Genomic DNA, 14988 nt, shown 5'->3' on the forward strand with positions numbered 1-14988 from the left:
ATATTCGAGATTATGAAAGCTCATCTGCGCGTCCTTCTTCGCTCGTACCGTAGTGAATGATAGCTACTTTGAGCATATGTCCACCTTTGCAGTACCGGTGATGGTGAGATGGCTGTTGATGGCGCAAGGCGACTCGACAACGTCGGTTCCATCGACCTCCAGACTCAGGGTAATATCCTTCGTGTTCGCAAACTCGTCTCGTGCTGAGATTCGCACGTCTCCTCCGCCCACAACTGTTCCACTCTTGATGTTGAGGCCGTAGCAGTTTTCGATCAGGATGGACTCCGGCCCATTGTTGTTTGCAAGATCAATTTTGCCGATCTCAGCACCTCCGGATTCCGAGACGCAGAACACGCCTCTCCCACCCCCACGTGAGTAGACCTTGTCGACGAAGACGTTCGTCGTGTAGCTACCATCGGGCAGTCGGCCGTTCTGGTTGGCGAACCGCAAAGTTGCGTAGCCTGTTCCTGCTCCGACGTTCGTACCGGTGACAGATCCGACGTGAGCGTTGGTGGTCTTTTGCAGCAATAGACCACATTCTCCACAGTTCTTCGCAATCACGCTGTTGATGGTGAGCTTGTCGATGTTCCAAGTCTCTACTGCATGCTCGCTGGCGCCGGTCACGCTGACGGTGTCAATTTTGACATTCTTGTTGGCGGCGCCTGCCATCTCGAATCGAACCCCAATGCCACCACCTGATGGAGTGGCGGACATGACCATGGTGATTTGGCCGAGCTGGAGGCCATTTGTGCCGGAAATTCGAATGCCGTAGTACGGGTTCCCGGTCAACGTCAAGTATGGTATCTAAGGACGTGGAGTCAGCATCACTCTTGGTACTTGTGACCCACAGGTACGCACGTGGACATCGTCAACGTCGATGATCTCGATAGCGCCTTTGAAGTTCTTGAAGCTGGCATCGATCGTTCCGCAGCCTTCGAACGTCTTTCCGGCATCGATAATGATGGAGTTGCTGCCAATGGAACCCGATGCGATGACAGCAATGCGAGCTCCGCTGGATGTACCATCAATGGCAGCCTGAATTGCGGAGAGATAGCTGGCCCCGGAGTATGCGGACTTGGTGCCGATGCTGGCCACATATGCTCCAGTTGAGCCTGTGACCTTCGCATCGGGTGTTCCAGAGCCACATTGCGCAGTGGCAAGGGAGGTACAGAAGAAGAGCGTAGCGAAAACGATTGAATGAACCATAGTTGCAGGCCTGCCGATGAATCTCGACCAGTCCTCGTCTTTATATCATGACGATGCAACCGGACGGACCAAGGCGTGTATACATTGATAGCAGAACGGTCGTGCACTGCTCGAACCGTGCTGCGGAGAAGATGGCGTGAAAATTGGTCGTCGTACCCTCCTCCAACAATGCCTGATAGTCAATAGCACGAACGATACGCATTGGTGCCAGAGTGGTCGTGCACCGCTCGAGCCATGCCTGATCGTCGATGGCATAAATAGTGCATGTTATGGCGTGCCTGGACGCTATGGCTAGTTCGATATTGGTATTCCGATTGAGTCGTGGCACGATGTCTCTCATCGTGACGAGTGTCGGGTGATAGGTGTTGGCAATTTTAAACAATGGATCCGCGTTCAGGGGTGGCATGATAGCAATGGGCGCTTACACCGAGGGCAGTCGTCATGTTTAGCGGCAGTCCGCCATATCATGGTTATGCGGACGCTCAGAGCCTTGCCCGGGATCAGAGGCATATTTACCGGATGTTGAGTCGTCTGCAGACCGACAATCGTGTCGAGCGAGCAAGAATGGCGACTGCTCCATGTAGCGTAGCTATCTGATGCGGACGTTGTCCAGCTCTAGATCGAAGCGATCCGGTAGGATCATTCCAGCGTCCAAATGATGCTGGACAAACAATTTGCTAACCCCGTCCCGGTACAGCCACGGATCCTTCGTCCTATCCTGCCATTCTTCCAGCTTCGCCCGATGACTGAGAAGCAAATCTTTGTACTGCGGATCCTTTGCAAGATTGACCACTTCTTGAGGATCAGCCTCGAGGTCATAAAGTTCCTCAGGCGGCCGGAAGATGTAGTCCTGCAACTTGCGAGGCCCGACCATGATCTCCTTCTCTGAGCCGAGTGGCTGTGAGTGGCGGATTCCGTCCCACGCCAGCGAGCCGTACAGATCGGCTGCGAATGGGAAGTCCAATCTCCAGGCAACGTTACGATGGTATTTGTATTTGCGTGTCCGAAGGATGCGAGTAGGCCAATAGTTGGTAACCTCGTGGAAAGTGTGAGAGCCGAAAATGTGATGCTTCCATTCAGACTCCGGGACGAGGTCCGTCCGTTCGTGGATTGGAAGAAATGACTGCCCAGCTAGCCCTTCTGGTGAGTGCTCCGACGTGCCTGTCCATTCCTGGAAAGTTGGGAATATGTCGACGTAGGAGACCATGTTCGGATTCACGATGTTCCTGACAGCAGAGCCGGGTTTGCGAACGATGAAAGGCAGACAGATACCGGCATCGTAAAGCGTCGTCTTGGAATTGAGAAATGGAGGACCATTGTCGCTCAGGAAGACGACCAGAGTGTCATCTGCAAGACCTGCGGCCTCGAGCTTTTGCAATATAAGTCCAACTCCCTGGTCGAGGCGGCTGATGGATCGATAATACTCAGAAAACTCGAAACGAGTCTCCTCGATGTTGTTTATGAAGGGAGGGATTTCCACGTTGGAAGCTTCGTATCGCACGTCTTTGATCCTCTCATCGAACTTGTCTTCATTTCCGAAACCAGATCGAGTCATGTCTCTATGCGGGTCGATGTAGCCTACAGTGAGGAAGAAAGGCCGATCCGAGTCTTTGGCTTGCTGGAAGATTTCGCTTGCTTGGTCCGCGACCCATGCAACATCGCGAGTGCCACTTTCCAGTCGGTGCTCCCACGGGAATGAAGCAGCGGGTCCAACGTGTACTTTTCCGATCAATGCAGTCAAGTATCCGCGCTCGCGGAAGAAGGCCGGAGATGTTTTGATGTCGTCGAATATGACAAAGTGATGTTTCTTGTTGGCGAGCCCATACTGGCCATTTTGGTGGGTGTGCAAGCCGGTGTAGATGACCGATCTGCTGTTGCTGCAGGAAGCAGTGCTGGTGAATGCATGAGAGTACCGCACTCCTTGGGCGGCGAGCTCGTCGATGTTGGGTGTCTGAACCTTCGCTCCGTAGCATCCCAGATTCTTCCCCAAGTCGTCCGCAATGAGGAGGAGGATGTTCTTCTTGGGAGTCGACATGTTGGCGGCCGACGGAGCAGTACGCAGCAGATGGTCAAGAGTCTTGCCGTGGTTCACTGGCCTCTGGGTGGTTCGATGTCAACAGACGGTCGGATAATGCACATTCTTCATCAATGCGGCAGTATGGCGGTAGGATTGTGTCTTCCGGCGCGCAGATGGCGTGCTGATGTCAGACAAGGGAAGTCAAGTTAGAACCTACACCGCTCTTGTGCGAAGCAGGAGTGAGTATCGGTGATGCCTGAGGCTTCCAATCACGCTGAGTCATCACAAGTCTGCTCCCGTCGCTTTACGGCTACGGCTTTCACAGTCCGTCAACCATCCGTCCATCACATCAACCACGTCCTCTCCCTCCAATTACGTGCTACCTGCTCGCGAGCACTTCACAACGGCGATGTAACCTCAGTGTCCGTGACGAAGACGTTGAGTCGATAGCCCGGGCCCAGGGACCATGCACCTCCCGCGCTATCTTACCCGGCCATCGGAGCGCCATTTCCCACAACCTGGTCAGTGGTATTGCACGCCTGTTCACGAAAAGCTCTCACAACGGTCGCCCAAACTTGACCCTGCCTTGCAAAGACGGACGGCGCTCCGCCAACCCGCAGGTGAAACCTGATTGCTGGAAAATACTAGATCCGCCGCCTTCCCTGCGTGCCATGATCGGAAAGCTTCCCGAAAAGGATCTGCTCTCACAGTGGCCCCTCGTGCCTCCAATTGTCTTCTACAGGGCCAGCATGGCGTGCTTTCAACCGACGAAGATGGGCTGATATGCTGCCACATTCAACATCTTCGTCTACAGGGCCAGCATGGCGTGCTTGCGCCGACGGCAGATGAAAGCATCATCAGTCGTATGTATGATCAGCGAGCCGAAGACGACTTGCAACACAGCGCATGTCAAAGATGGAGTCCTCGACCGCTCACGTCTCGGCCACGCTGAATGCGAACGGCAAGAGAGATGAGAAAGCGCACACATTTCAGGAAATCTCCGAGATTGATACTCTCGTCGATGAAGATCATGAAACAGACAAGAAGGCCACCTGGTCATGGAACTCTCTCGTGCGCAAGCCATTGGACTTGGACGCTACAGCGACGAAGAGAAGCGTATTCGACGATGTGGATCTCGCCAAACACTACGAACCAGGAGCTGATTGGGAGAATGTACATCGCTACGATCCTGCTGAGAGATGGACATATCGCGAGGAGATGACTCTTCGTCGGAAGACTGATTTCAGAATCCTTGCCTGGGTATGAGGATATGGAGGTGAAGATATACAAGATGCCTCAATATTGACACTCCTTCAGGTACTGGTCATGTTCTTTGCCCTCAACATCGATCGCGGCAATCTGTCGCTCGCGATTGCTGGAGGTCTGCTGGACGACTTGAAGCTCTCCACGAATGACTACAACAATGCGCAAAATTTCTATCGTGTCGGCTTCATCATCGCAGAGATACCCTCACAGCTCATTGGCAAGAAGTTGGGCCCGGATCGCTGGATTCCCGTCCAAATTGTCCTCTGGTCAATTGCGGCCGCGGGACAATTCTTCATGCAGTCGCGGACCGTGTTCTTCACTACACGATTCCTCGTTGGAATTTGTATGGGAGGATTCATTCCAGTGGGTTCCACCATGATAGCGATGAAAACTTAGCTGACATTCATGCAGGACAGTATCTTGTACTTGTCATACTTTTACACCAGCACCGAAATGCCCATCCGCCTCGCGCTTTTCTGGGTGACCGATTATCTCTCGGGTGTGGTGGCATCCTTGATCGCTTACGGCGTACTACATATGCACGGAGTCGCTGGTCGAGAGGGCTGGAGATGGCTGTTCATGATCGAAGCTCTGATCAGTTTTGCCATCGGACTGCTGAGTTTCCTCTTCCTTGTTCCTGGCGCCACTCAGACGAAGACCTGGTTTGCGCCACTGGGCTACTTCACCGAACGGGAGGAGAAGATCATCGTCAACAAGATCCTCCGCGACGATCCATCCAAATCCGGAATGCACAATCGGGAAGCCATCACGCTCAAGATGATCTGGCGGAGTTTGACCGACTACGACATGTGGCCTATATATGCCATCGGAATACTGTTTGAGATTCCGTCCAGCCCACCAAAGGCATACATCAGTCTGGCTTTGAAGCACCTCCACTTCAGTTCCTTCAACATCACCCTGCTACACATTCCGATTACTGTGCTCACCGCCATCAACCTCTTCTGGATTACTGCCGTCTGCATGCGATTCGGACAAGTGGCACTCTTCGGCGTCCTAACCCAACTATGGGCCCTCCCATTGCTTGTCATCAGCTTGACTGTAATGTCCGACTTCTCGCCGTGGGCACAGTATGTCGTAAGCATGTTGCTCATCGCTCAACCGTCGATGCAAGCCGCTCAAGTAGGCTGGTGCAGTCGAAACAGCAATACCGTGCGCACCCGCGCAATCAGCGCGGCCATTTACAACATCATGATCCAACTATCTGGCATCGCTTCGTCCAACATCTATCGAGAGGACGACAAACCATTGTATCATCGAGGAAACAAGCAGTTGATAGCGATCAACATCGGATGCATGGCGGCAAATGCGCTCGCGAAGGTGTACTACGATTGGCGCAACAGGTCGAACAAAAGCAAGTGGAATGGCATGACAAAGGAGCAGCAGGAGATTTACCTGAACACGACGCAGGACAAGGGAAACAAGCGCCTGGATTTTGTGTTCCAGACGTAGTGGCTTGATCGTTGGATCGACTTTCTAGCTGTAGGGCGTGTTGTCATATCGCAACCGTCGGCGATGAGTTGAAGCATCGGCTTCGCGAAAACGGATACCAACGAAAGTCTGATCCTACCCTCAGACTTCAGTCCACAACCAAAGGCGACTACCCGATGTACGAGGTAGCGAGTTGTAGTGAAGCGGAGTGGCTTGTGCGGCAATTCGAAAATAGTACAAAATTTCCTATCGACCTGAATGCCTGTTGCAGACCCAGGAACTGATGGATGACTGGGGTATGACTTATCGAACCATCAATTATGATTTGAGTCCGCTCTGTCAACGTGAGCTAATACCAACTTCTACGCAGACCGACTCTTTTCCCCTGCAATACGCTATCACTCGCGAGAATAGCGTGATATATTGGATGATGATGCGAGATGTTGCAATTGGCACCGGCCATTGTATTTGGCTAAATGCAAGAGGTGACTGGTGCAGATGTGGGTGGCCATTGCATGGAAGCCATGCAAAGAGTCCCGCCAGACTCTCCGATGTCCGCCCGACCTTTTGCAACCCACCACAAAGGACACTGGTTCCCGGCAGCGACTTCTCGCAGAACCGCCGCAACGTCAAGACTGCTCTGCGGGATCTGGTGCCAGAACTCCATCGAGACGCTTGAAGATGCTGACCTCTTCCCTCGCGGCTCTGTGCCTTTGGCTTAGTTGTGTACCTCTCGTTCTTGCACAACTGACCGGACCTGTTGGACCACTCACACCATTGGCGCACAAGACCAAAATCTGCAACATCTTGGACTACGGAGGGGTAGCAGACAACACCACCAATGTCGCACCTGCCATCCACAAAGCCTTCGCCGAATGCGTTCAAAGGTCTCCAGGAACAGTTCTCTACGTTCCGAACGGCAACTACCTTGTGACCGAGTCGATCGTCCTCGCCAATGCAACCAATTGGGCCTTCCAGCTCGACGGCTTGATTACGGTGTAAGTCTTTGTCGGTGTCGGTAGCTGGACGCATCATAATGTCCGACTTCGAGCAGGGCATACGGACCCAACTATGCTGTCCCACGGGAGGTTGCCCTTTGGGGCATTCCTCCAGATCCTGTGTCCAGAGCAAACACCATTGACGGCGAAGGCGATGGTCGCTTCCTACTGGACGTTATATTGATTGTCAATGGTATGGAGTCTTGTTCACTGAGTCGGATCCTGCTAAACAGTCTCACAGCCAACGACTTTGAATTCCATTCCAGCGACGGTCGCGGAGCCATACAAGGTCAAGGATACTTGTACCGCAACGCAAACAAGTCCGCACTGCCAGTCGTCCCCATTCTTGTCTTGAGCTAAACCGAATCAGCGCTGTTCGGCCACGTCTGATACGCATCATTGGATCGTTCGATGCAAGTTTTCACGACTTGATTCTCGTCGACAGCCCGCAATTCCACATCATAACCGACTTTTGCGTCAACATCGAAGTCTACCATTTGACCATACGCGGAGCGAACCTTGGGAGTTTTGATGGCATCGATGTCGTGGGCCAAAATTGCTGGATCCATGATTGCGAGGTCTGGTCATGAATCCTTCGAGGATTGCATACAAGCTGAAACAATGGACCTAGGTCACCAACCGAGACGAGTGCGTGTCGTTGAAGAGTCCATCGCGCGACATACTGGTGGAAAACTTGGTTTGCAATCAAGCTGGATCCAGCATCTCGATCGGCAGTCTGCATGTTGGGGCAATCATTGAGAACATTGTGAGCGGAATCCGATCTTCCCGTTGTCATCCTTGTCGCCGGAGCTGACTTCTGTCAAGGTCGCTCGCAACATCTCTGCCATTGGCGTAAGCAATATCATTTTCATCAAGACTTATCCTGGAGGGAGTGGATTCGCTCGGAACATGTTGTTCGAAAACTTCAGGAGCAAGGGCTCTCTATATGGAGTCACGATCAACCAATACTGGAAGAAGAACGGCGACGGGGATACCAGTGCAGTGAAACTTAGTGATATCACTTTCCGGTCAGTACGCCATTTATGATACGCGGCTGTCTCCTGCCACCCTCCGCTAAAACTCCCACGCAGCAACGTCACCGGCAGTCTGGTCAACGGGTCCCACAGACCGCCGTTGTTCTTCGTGGCCAACGACTTGGTCATGACCACCAATATCACGGTAGAAGACGTGACACTGTGGACGGAGACGGGAACGGAGGTCATCAACAAGATCAACAACGTCTATGGCCATGGCGACAGCATATATGGTCCAAACGACGGCCTGGGCGATCCCAACTCCAAGCTTGTACCCTTCAACAAAACGGCCACTGTCACTACACCTCCCGATGGCTGGACACTTCCGAACGACCCCTCGTGGGCCCTCCCGGCGGTTGGATATGGAAGTGCGTATCTTTTAGCAAAACGCCCCCAATCAAGATTGCTAATTGTGAGGAACAGCGGACAGCGAGATTCCTGTGTATGCTCCGGCTCCATTGTGGAAAGCAAAGGGTGATTACGACAAGCATTACTGGGGCAGCTTTTAGAAGCCGTACTACGAAAGACGTCAGCGAGCGGTGCGTGAGTCTCGCAGCACAAATGAAGATGAATTGTCCAGCAATGTTGTACATCGACAAGACTCAACCGCGAATCGATTCAGCGGTGTCATATGACTAAGCAAATATGCCTTGGGCACTATCGGAAGAAAATCAACGGTCGGCTTGACGTTCTCTTTGCAGTCTCCACTGTTCTTTACAACTTGTGTTCGTCTTGAATGACCACTCGTGTAGGGACGCCCGAATCGCGCCATGTCATGAAGGGACTCCCTGGACAAGCTCCGTTGAAGGACATGAGTCGAATCTTCCATTGTGGCGATGCGCGCTTTGCTGACATTCAATCAGAGCATAGCCAAGGTACGTCTCGACGCGCGGCAACCGACTGCTTTCCGTACGCTGGTTCAACTCACGCCACCAGCTGTGCATCGTGGCACGGTAACTATATGCGCGCCTCTCGTCGACCGTGGCATGTCAAACCGGCCAAGATCTGGAGGGAACAGGTAAGGTACGGCAATCTGTCGACGCCTGCATTGTCATGATTTGAGAACTGTCTACTACCATCCGAGGTCTGCTTTAGCTTCATGGTCGGCTAGACATGAGGCAGAGCGGACATGGCGCTACTCCAAGCGAGCGATCACCAATCCGCGATTGCCTTGACTACTTGGTACGCTTTCCGATCCAGCCGTCGGTGAAGAGGAATGCAAGAATGGCAGCACAGACCCCCAACAATGCAACAGTCCATGTTTCTGTCGACCACCCAGCCCTGTCTTGGATCAATCCGCTGTAGACTGGTCCCAGTCCGCATCCGGCGGAGTACGCGGCATTCCAGACGCCCTGTGCCTGCCCGATCGCTCTGTCAGGATCGAGTAGACCCGGTCGATTTTGCGCAAAGTCCCGCACGGCGTGATTGACTTGAGACGTATATATGCCCAATCTACCGGCGCAGGTCAAGCCGACCAGGAACAACAGTGCGCATACCAGGACTTTCTGACCGATCGAGTTGTGGCTCACATATCGCAGGCACACTAACGGAATGGTCCCGAGAAGCAAGTTGGCCGTGAGAAGTGGTCGAGCTCCGTGCCGGTCTGCGATGCGACCAACCAAAGGCGCCATGAAGATTGGGACGAGAAGCGCCATGAATGTCAGTCCAACGTCCAGAGGAGTATAGCCGAAGACGTCTTCCAAATGAATGGTCAGAGCGCCATCAAAGGACGTCAAGATCGTTGCGTTGAGTAGCGTCCCAACTATGGTGGCCGTGAATCTCGGACTTCTCCATAGCAACAGCGTCGGCGGCAGCCTTCGCCCGCTTTTTACTAATCGGGCGGTCTCAGTCGATGCTGGCTTCAACCGTGTTCTCCCGACGTCGTTCGTCGAGCATTCAACTGTCGCGGGTGCAGGCTGCATCCTTGGCGCCTCCACCATTACGATGCGCAACGCTACGTCCACCACGATCAATGCATAGCACATGGCCCATACAGCGTAGTATCCGCCTTTCTGATACACCACGCCGCCAAGAACGGTGCCCGCGAACAAACCACACTGCAGGCTGATGCTGATGAAAGCGAGACCTTCCGCCAACTTGTCTTTCGCAGTCACATCGATGGCCAGCGCGAGACTCGATGTCCAGGTCACCCCAGATGATAGACCGGCGAGTATCACACCGCTGATCCACCACGCAAGCGAAGTTCCAACCGTCAGGAGAGCGATGCCGGCAGCTTGAAAGAGAAGTGCGCCGATGAACAAGGGCTTGCGACGCTTTCCGGCATCCGAGAAATGTCCCGCTATCGCTGCGAGATCTATACATCAGTACGAAGCATTTGCAGGGAGTTCATGGGAGACAAGCGTACGTGAACTAACGACAATGGCAATGCTGTAGATTGCAAACATCAAACTGGTCCAGAGCTGTACTATGCGTCTGCGTCAGACTGTGCTCTCACAAGCCAAAGCTCGACGTCTGACGATACCTTGGTCTGATCTGATGTGCACTCTTTCTCGAAGGATACTCGGTAAGATCGGAGGCAACAGGCCATAGAAGAAGATGTCCGAAAAAATGGCGAGCCCACATGTGGTTTTGATGAAGACCGGAGAGCTGCGGAACAGCCTCGATGCCTTCCATTCAGACATTGCAAGAGGCTGAACGCAGACAGTTTGCTCGCAATCGGAATCAGCATGCGCGAGGCGAAGACCTTTATTGCACATCAGGTTACAGTTCAGGTGGACGATTCATCATCGCTGCACTGATCGTCGCCAAAATCGGGGATGATCTACGTACTATGATGAAGTACCGAACTCTGAAGCACCGTGGAATTTCCCCTTTGGAACAATACTCGCCGGCGATCCTCCAATCACTGTCAATGCTAATGTGTAGCGCAGGTGAATGACCACGACCACGTAGCTCTGCGGCATTTACAGACGCAATGCGGGCGCTCGACGTTGACTTGTAAGAAAGGCGTCCTAACTCACGGAGGTTGGCCACTCTCCAATCAAGGCATTCATTTCGACCCGTCAGCATGGCTGAATTATCCTTGTTCCCTCCTCAGCGAGACCGCTCGAACAGTGCTGCTACTGGCTTATGGACATCCCACCCACACGTCGCGGAAATCGGGTCCTCTTCTCAGGACTGGACTGATATTGATTTCGAGACATGCCTGGATCTTGCTTTTGCGGCCTTGATCTGGGCTTATACTGGAGATGACTCTCCGTGCTTCGTGAGCACTCATCTGGCTAAGGCCGACCGCCGGCGTTTCTCTCACGTACTCAAAGCGGGGGTGACCACAACTCTCGCTGAAGCTGTGCGGTCGATCCGGAACGTCGGCGTGCTTCTGAATGATGCGATGGAAGCTCCCAGTATGCTCGTGCATGTTCCGCGAGATCAGGGCTGCTTCGACAATTGGACCTCGACCACGACCGGGAAGAGTAGCATTCCGCTGCAGCTGTTCGCCGAACGTGAAGGTGGAACTTCAGCGGCTCCGTACGAGTTACAGCCTGGTCGGATGCCAACTACATCGACGCCTTCCATGTTGACTTATATGTCCGGCATTTTCTGGAGTTCTTCCACCAAATATGGCAATCCACACATGAAGCAAGACTCCAAGATCTTGACGTCCTGACCGACCACGACCGCAATTTCATCACCGGCTGGAACTCCACAGCGCAGCAATTGGACTCTCGTACTGTTCACGATCGTGTGTCGCAAGTGGCTCTCCGCGATCCAGACAAATTGGCGATACAGGCGATACAGGCTTGGGATGGTGAGCTATCCCGCGGCGACCTTGAACAAGCGACCGACGCTCTCGCGCATCTTCTTCGCCAAGCCAACATTCAACGCGGCTGTGTGATTGGCATTCTCATGAACAAGTCAAAGTGAGCCCCCGTGGCAATTCTGGCCACCCTCAAGGCTGGGGCTGCATTCTTGTTACTTGACCTTGCGCTTCCACCACAACGCCTGAGGATTCAGACAGAGAAGACAGCAGTCTCGCAGATCATCACGACGAGGGATCATACTGCATTGGCATGCAAACTTGCGTCGACTGTCATCGTCAACGAGGGACGCGGGAAGTTCTCCCTGGTGGACACTGGAAGCCAACTAGGGGGCCCTTCTATCATTGAGCATACCCCCATTTCTCCAAAAGATCCCGCCTTTTACATTTTCACATCTGGCAGTTGCGGCAGTCCCAAGGCCATAGTCGCCCAGCACGACGCCTGGGTGACAGCCTGTGGTGAGAGCCCCACAAGCTTGACATTACGGATTCGACGCGAGTCTTTCAATATTCGTCCTTCAGCTACATCGTGTGCATCCTCGACATACTTCACACCCTCATCGCTGGTGGTACGGTCTGCATCCCGTCGCCCGGAGAGCGTACGAACAATCTCGCTGGCGCCATCCGGCGATTGAGGCCAGATTTCGTGCGTCTGACGCCGTCCGTTCTCAAGGTCCTAGATCCCGACCAGGTCCCCTCGATCCGAACGGTGGTATCAGCCGGCGAGGCCATGCAACGATCGCTAGCGGAGAAGTGGCTGACTTCGGGGCGCGTCAGAATGCGGAACGGGTACGGGCAGAGTGAAGCATGTGGGACCAATAGTACCGCAGAAATGGCCTTATCGACGGCAAACTTCCGGAGTATCGGGTCTGACAGCCGTTTGGGCTTTTGGGTAGCTGATCCGTGGAAGCACGATCGCCTGATGCCTGTTGGAGCAATGGGCGAGCTTATTCTCGAAGGTCACAGCGTTGCACACGAATATCTGGACGAGCCAGGAAAAACGGCAGCTGCGTTCATCTCAACGCCCCGATGGGCTGTGCCGTTTGGCGCCGGCGCCGATAGACGTAGATGGTAATAAACTGGAGACCTGGTCCAGTATCAACAGAATGGCGAGCTATTCTTGTTCGGCCGAAAAGATAGGCAGCTTAAGGTCAACGGTCAACGTGTCGAGGCGGCGGAGATCGAACATCACATCATTGCAGCTCTGAGCGACAAGATCGAGCAAGTCGTCGTCGATCAGGTCGAAAGACAGTCACAGCGGACACTCGTCGCGTTCGTATTATTTCGCTCGAGTCAGACCCTGGCCGACATCACCTGAGAAAATCAGAGTGAAGAGTTTGGCTCCATCGAACCATTACGGACCGTCTTCGGAAGGACGTTCCACTGTGGATGATCCCCACCAAGGTGATCATAGTTCGGAGCATGCCAAAGACTGCCACGGGAAAGCTTGACAGACGAGGCCTGAAACAACGATACGAGAAACAGTGGCAGCAGGACCAAGCGTCCGAAGACGGCGCTGATGCGAAGAAAGAAGAGCTGAATGAGTAAGACCATGACTGGCAAACCGATGTGGAGCGCTCCAACTTCGAAACCTTGCGATCTCTTTGCAGCCGCATTCTCAAAGTCTCGAAAGGTCGGATCCCGCCTTCCAGTCGCTGGACAGAGCTCGGAGGCGGTTCGTTGTCTGCAGTGATGTTTGTTCGTGACGCCAGATTGGCCGGTTTACGCTTGACAGCCACTGAAGTCATGTCCGGCGAGACGCTACTCGGGCTTTGCAGACATATTCCGGAGCCAGAGTGGGGGCTCTTTGCCCTGACAGTGATGAGATTCAATCGCGGCACTCGGACAATGGTCAATTGGAAGTCACTGATTTCCAAGCTGAATATCTTCCACGCAAATCTGGCTCGGACCGAGGCCTTCTGTACAAATTTGATCTCACTCTGCAAGCGACGGCTGACCCCGAGAGGCTTCTCCAGACGCTCTATCGGTGGGCAGAGAGTACTGGGGCGTTGCGCCTCTCGTTCATTCGAGAAGACAACAAACTGCCCCTGCAATTCGTTCTACCTCCGGAAGATACACGGTGGAGATCCCGAGTCTACTCACTGTCAAAAGTGGACGACGTTGACGAATTGTCAGCGAGGCATGACTTCGTCCGACATCCCCTATTGGCTGCGGTATACACCGCTTCGGGCTGCGGGCGTGATGTCGTCCACATCATCAATCACGGCGTTTTTGATGGTATCTCGCTGGGTCATCTGCTGGAAGATCTGCTCAGCATCTACCTTGGCCGACCTGTCACTCCGAGACCAAGCTTCACAAACTACCTTTCTGATAGGCTCCTCAGGCAATCGCCCGAGACCCTAGCATACTGGAAATCCCTTTTGCGCGGCTCGTCGCCAACAAGTCTGCGAAGCATGAATGACATGCCAACAAGAAACAATGTTGGACTTGCATACAGCTCGGCTGAACATCACATCTCACGAACTATCTACTTGCAGCGACCAGCAGACAGCCCGTACAAAGCCTCCATGTCTTCCGTCGTACAGAGCGCGTGGAGCCTAGTGCTCAGTGTTCTTTCTCAGCGGACCGACGTCATGTCCTTGTGCCTCATGCATGGGCGTGATGAGGAAATGCTCGGCAGTGACAGTATTGTTGGTCCATGCGTCAGCGAGATCCCATTGCGCATCCAGCTTCGCGACTCTATGAACTCGACCGACCTGGTCGACCTCGTCCAGCGACAAATGTGGGAATCTGCTCCACACGCACACCTGGGCTCGAGCACCATCGCGGCGAAATGTACCGACTGGCCGGAGCTCAAGAATCGATACCAGCACAGTAGCTTCGTGCAGCATCAGGGCGTGATAATCCCATATAGTATGCCCATCGCCGACGAAGGTCATTTGCAGATCGCGGAGCCGGAAGTCGAGCATGCATTGACGTACGACTTTGATCTTTTGACCAAGTCCGCGCACCCTAACGAGCTGTATCTGAGTCTGCGATGTCTTCAAGATTCTTACACTTCGGGTGAGGCTAGGACGGTCGCGGATGCGTTTGTGGCGGCAGTAAGGACGCTGGTCGGCGGATCAATGTCCGTGAACGAGATGCTGGCCCGGATAAGTTCCATACCATCGCTCCCCATCGTCGCTCTCGCCTGAGCTATGTCGGAGTCGCTCTGCAGACGAGATCTCTGTCGATGCATGCTGTCCGACGCGCGGCCACGACCAATCCGGCTGTTCCACC

General features: G+C 53.7%; 6 protein-coding genes across 6 annotated transcripts; 3 read left to right on the top strand and 3 right to left on the bottom strand.

Moving 5' to 3' along the window:
- Nucleotides 1-63: 63 nt before the first annotated feature.
- On the bottom strand, nucleotides 64-1206 carry MYCGRDRAFT_50311 (uncharacterized protein; the record flags this gene model as incomplete). The annotated part of the gene is made up of 2 exons (XM_003848190.1): nucleotides 64-804; nucleotides 859-1206. The coding sequence occupies 2 exons, from the start codon at nucleotides 1204-1206 to the stop codon at nucleotides 64-66; spliced, it is 1089 nt and encodes a 362-aa protein (XP_003848238.1).
- A 563-nt stretch (nucleotides 1207-1769) lies between these two features.
- Nucleotides 1770-3241, bottom strand: MYCGRDRAFT_101694 (uncharacterized protein; the record flags this gene model as incomplete). The annotated part of the gene is made up of 1 exon (XM_003848189.1): nucleotides 1770-3241. The coding sequence occupies one exon, from the start codon at nucleotides 3239-3241 to the stop codon at nucleotides 1796-1798; it is 1446 nt and encodes a 481-aa protein (XP_003848237.1).
- A 96-nt stretch (nucleotides 3242-3337) lies between these two features.
- Nucleotides 3338-5959, top strand: MYCGRDRAFT_88181 (uncharacterized protein; the record flags this gene model as incomplete). Its single annotated transcript, XM_003847807.1, has 4 exons — nucleotides 3338-3370; nucleotides 4304-4483; nucleotides 4541-4822; nucleotides 4901-5959. 4 exons carry the CDS (start codon nucleotides 3338-3340, stop codon nucleotides 5957-5959), a joined length of 1554 nt encoding a protein of 517 aa, XP_003847855.1.
- A 660-nt stretch (nucleotides 5960-6619) lies between these two features.
- MgRHA1 (putative endo-rhamnogalacturonase) lies at nucleotides 6620-8479 on the top strand (the record flags this gene model as incomplete). The annotated part of the gene is made up of 8 exons (XM_003847808.1): nucleotides 6620-6936; nucleotides 6993-7129; nucleotides 7178-7256; nucleotides 7307-7514; nucleotides 7568-7702; nucleotides 7762-7964; nucleotides 8028-8338; nucleotides 8394-8479. The coding sequence occupies 8 exons, from the start codon at nucleotides 6620-6622 to the stop codon at nucleotides 8477-8479; spliced, it is 1476 nt and encodes a 491-aa protein (XP_003847856.1).
- A 666-nt stretch (nucleotides 8480-9145) lies between these two features.
- Nucleotides 9146-10612, bottom strand: MYCGRDRAFT_50851 (uncharacterized protein; the record flags this gene model as incomplete). Its single annotated transcript, XM_003848188.1, has 3 exons — nucleotides 9146-10275; nucleotides 10336-10395; nucleotides 10453-10612. 3 exons carry the CDS (start codon nucleotides 10610-10612, stop codon nucleotides 9146-9148), a joined length of 1350 nt encoding a protein of 449 aa, XP_003848236.1.
- Nucleotides 10613-10998: 386 nt separating this feature from the next.
- Nucleotides 10999-14903, top strand: MYCGRDRAFT_96900 (uncharacterized protein; the record flags this gene model as incomplete). Its single annotated transcript, XM_003847809.1, has 6 exons — nucleotides 10999-11459; nucleotides 11576-11851; nucleotides 12271-12819; nucleotides 12951-13020; nucleotides 13234-13292; nucleotides 13568-14903. The coding sequence occupies 6 exons, from the start codon at nucleotides 10999-11001 to the stop codon at nucleotides 14901-14903; spliced, it is 2751 nt and encodes a 916-aa protein (XP_003847857.1).
- Nucleotides 14904-14988: the final 85 nt, after the last annotated feature.

Source organism: Zymoseptoria tritici, chromosome 12 (genome assembly GCF_000219625.1).
Source record: "Zymoseptoria tritici IPO323 chromosome 12, whole genome shotgun sequence".
Lineage (NCBI taxonomy): Eukaryota > Fungi > Ascomycota > Dothideomycetes > Mycosphaerellales > Mycosphaerellaceae > Zymoseptoria > Zymoseptoria tritici.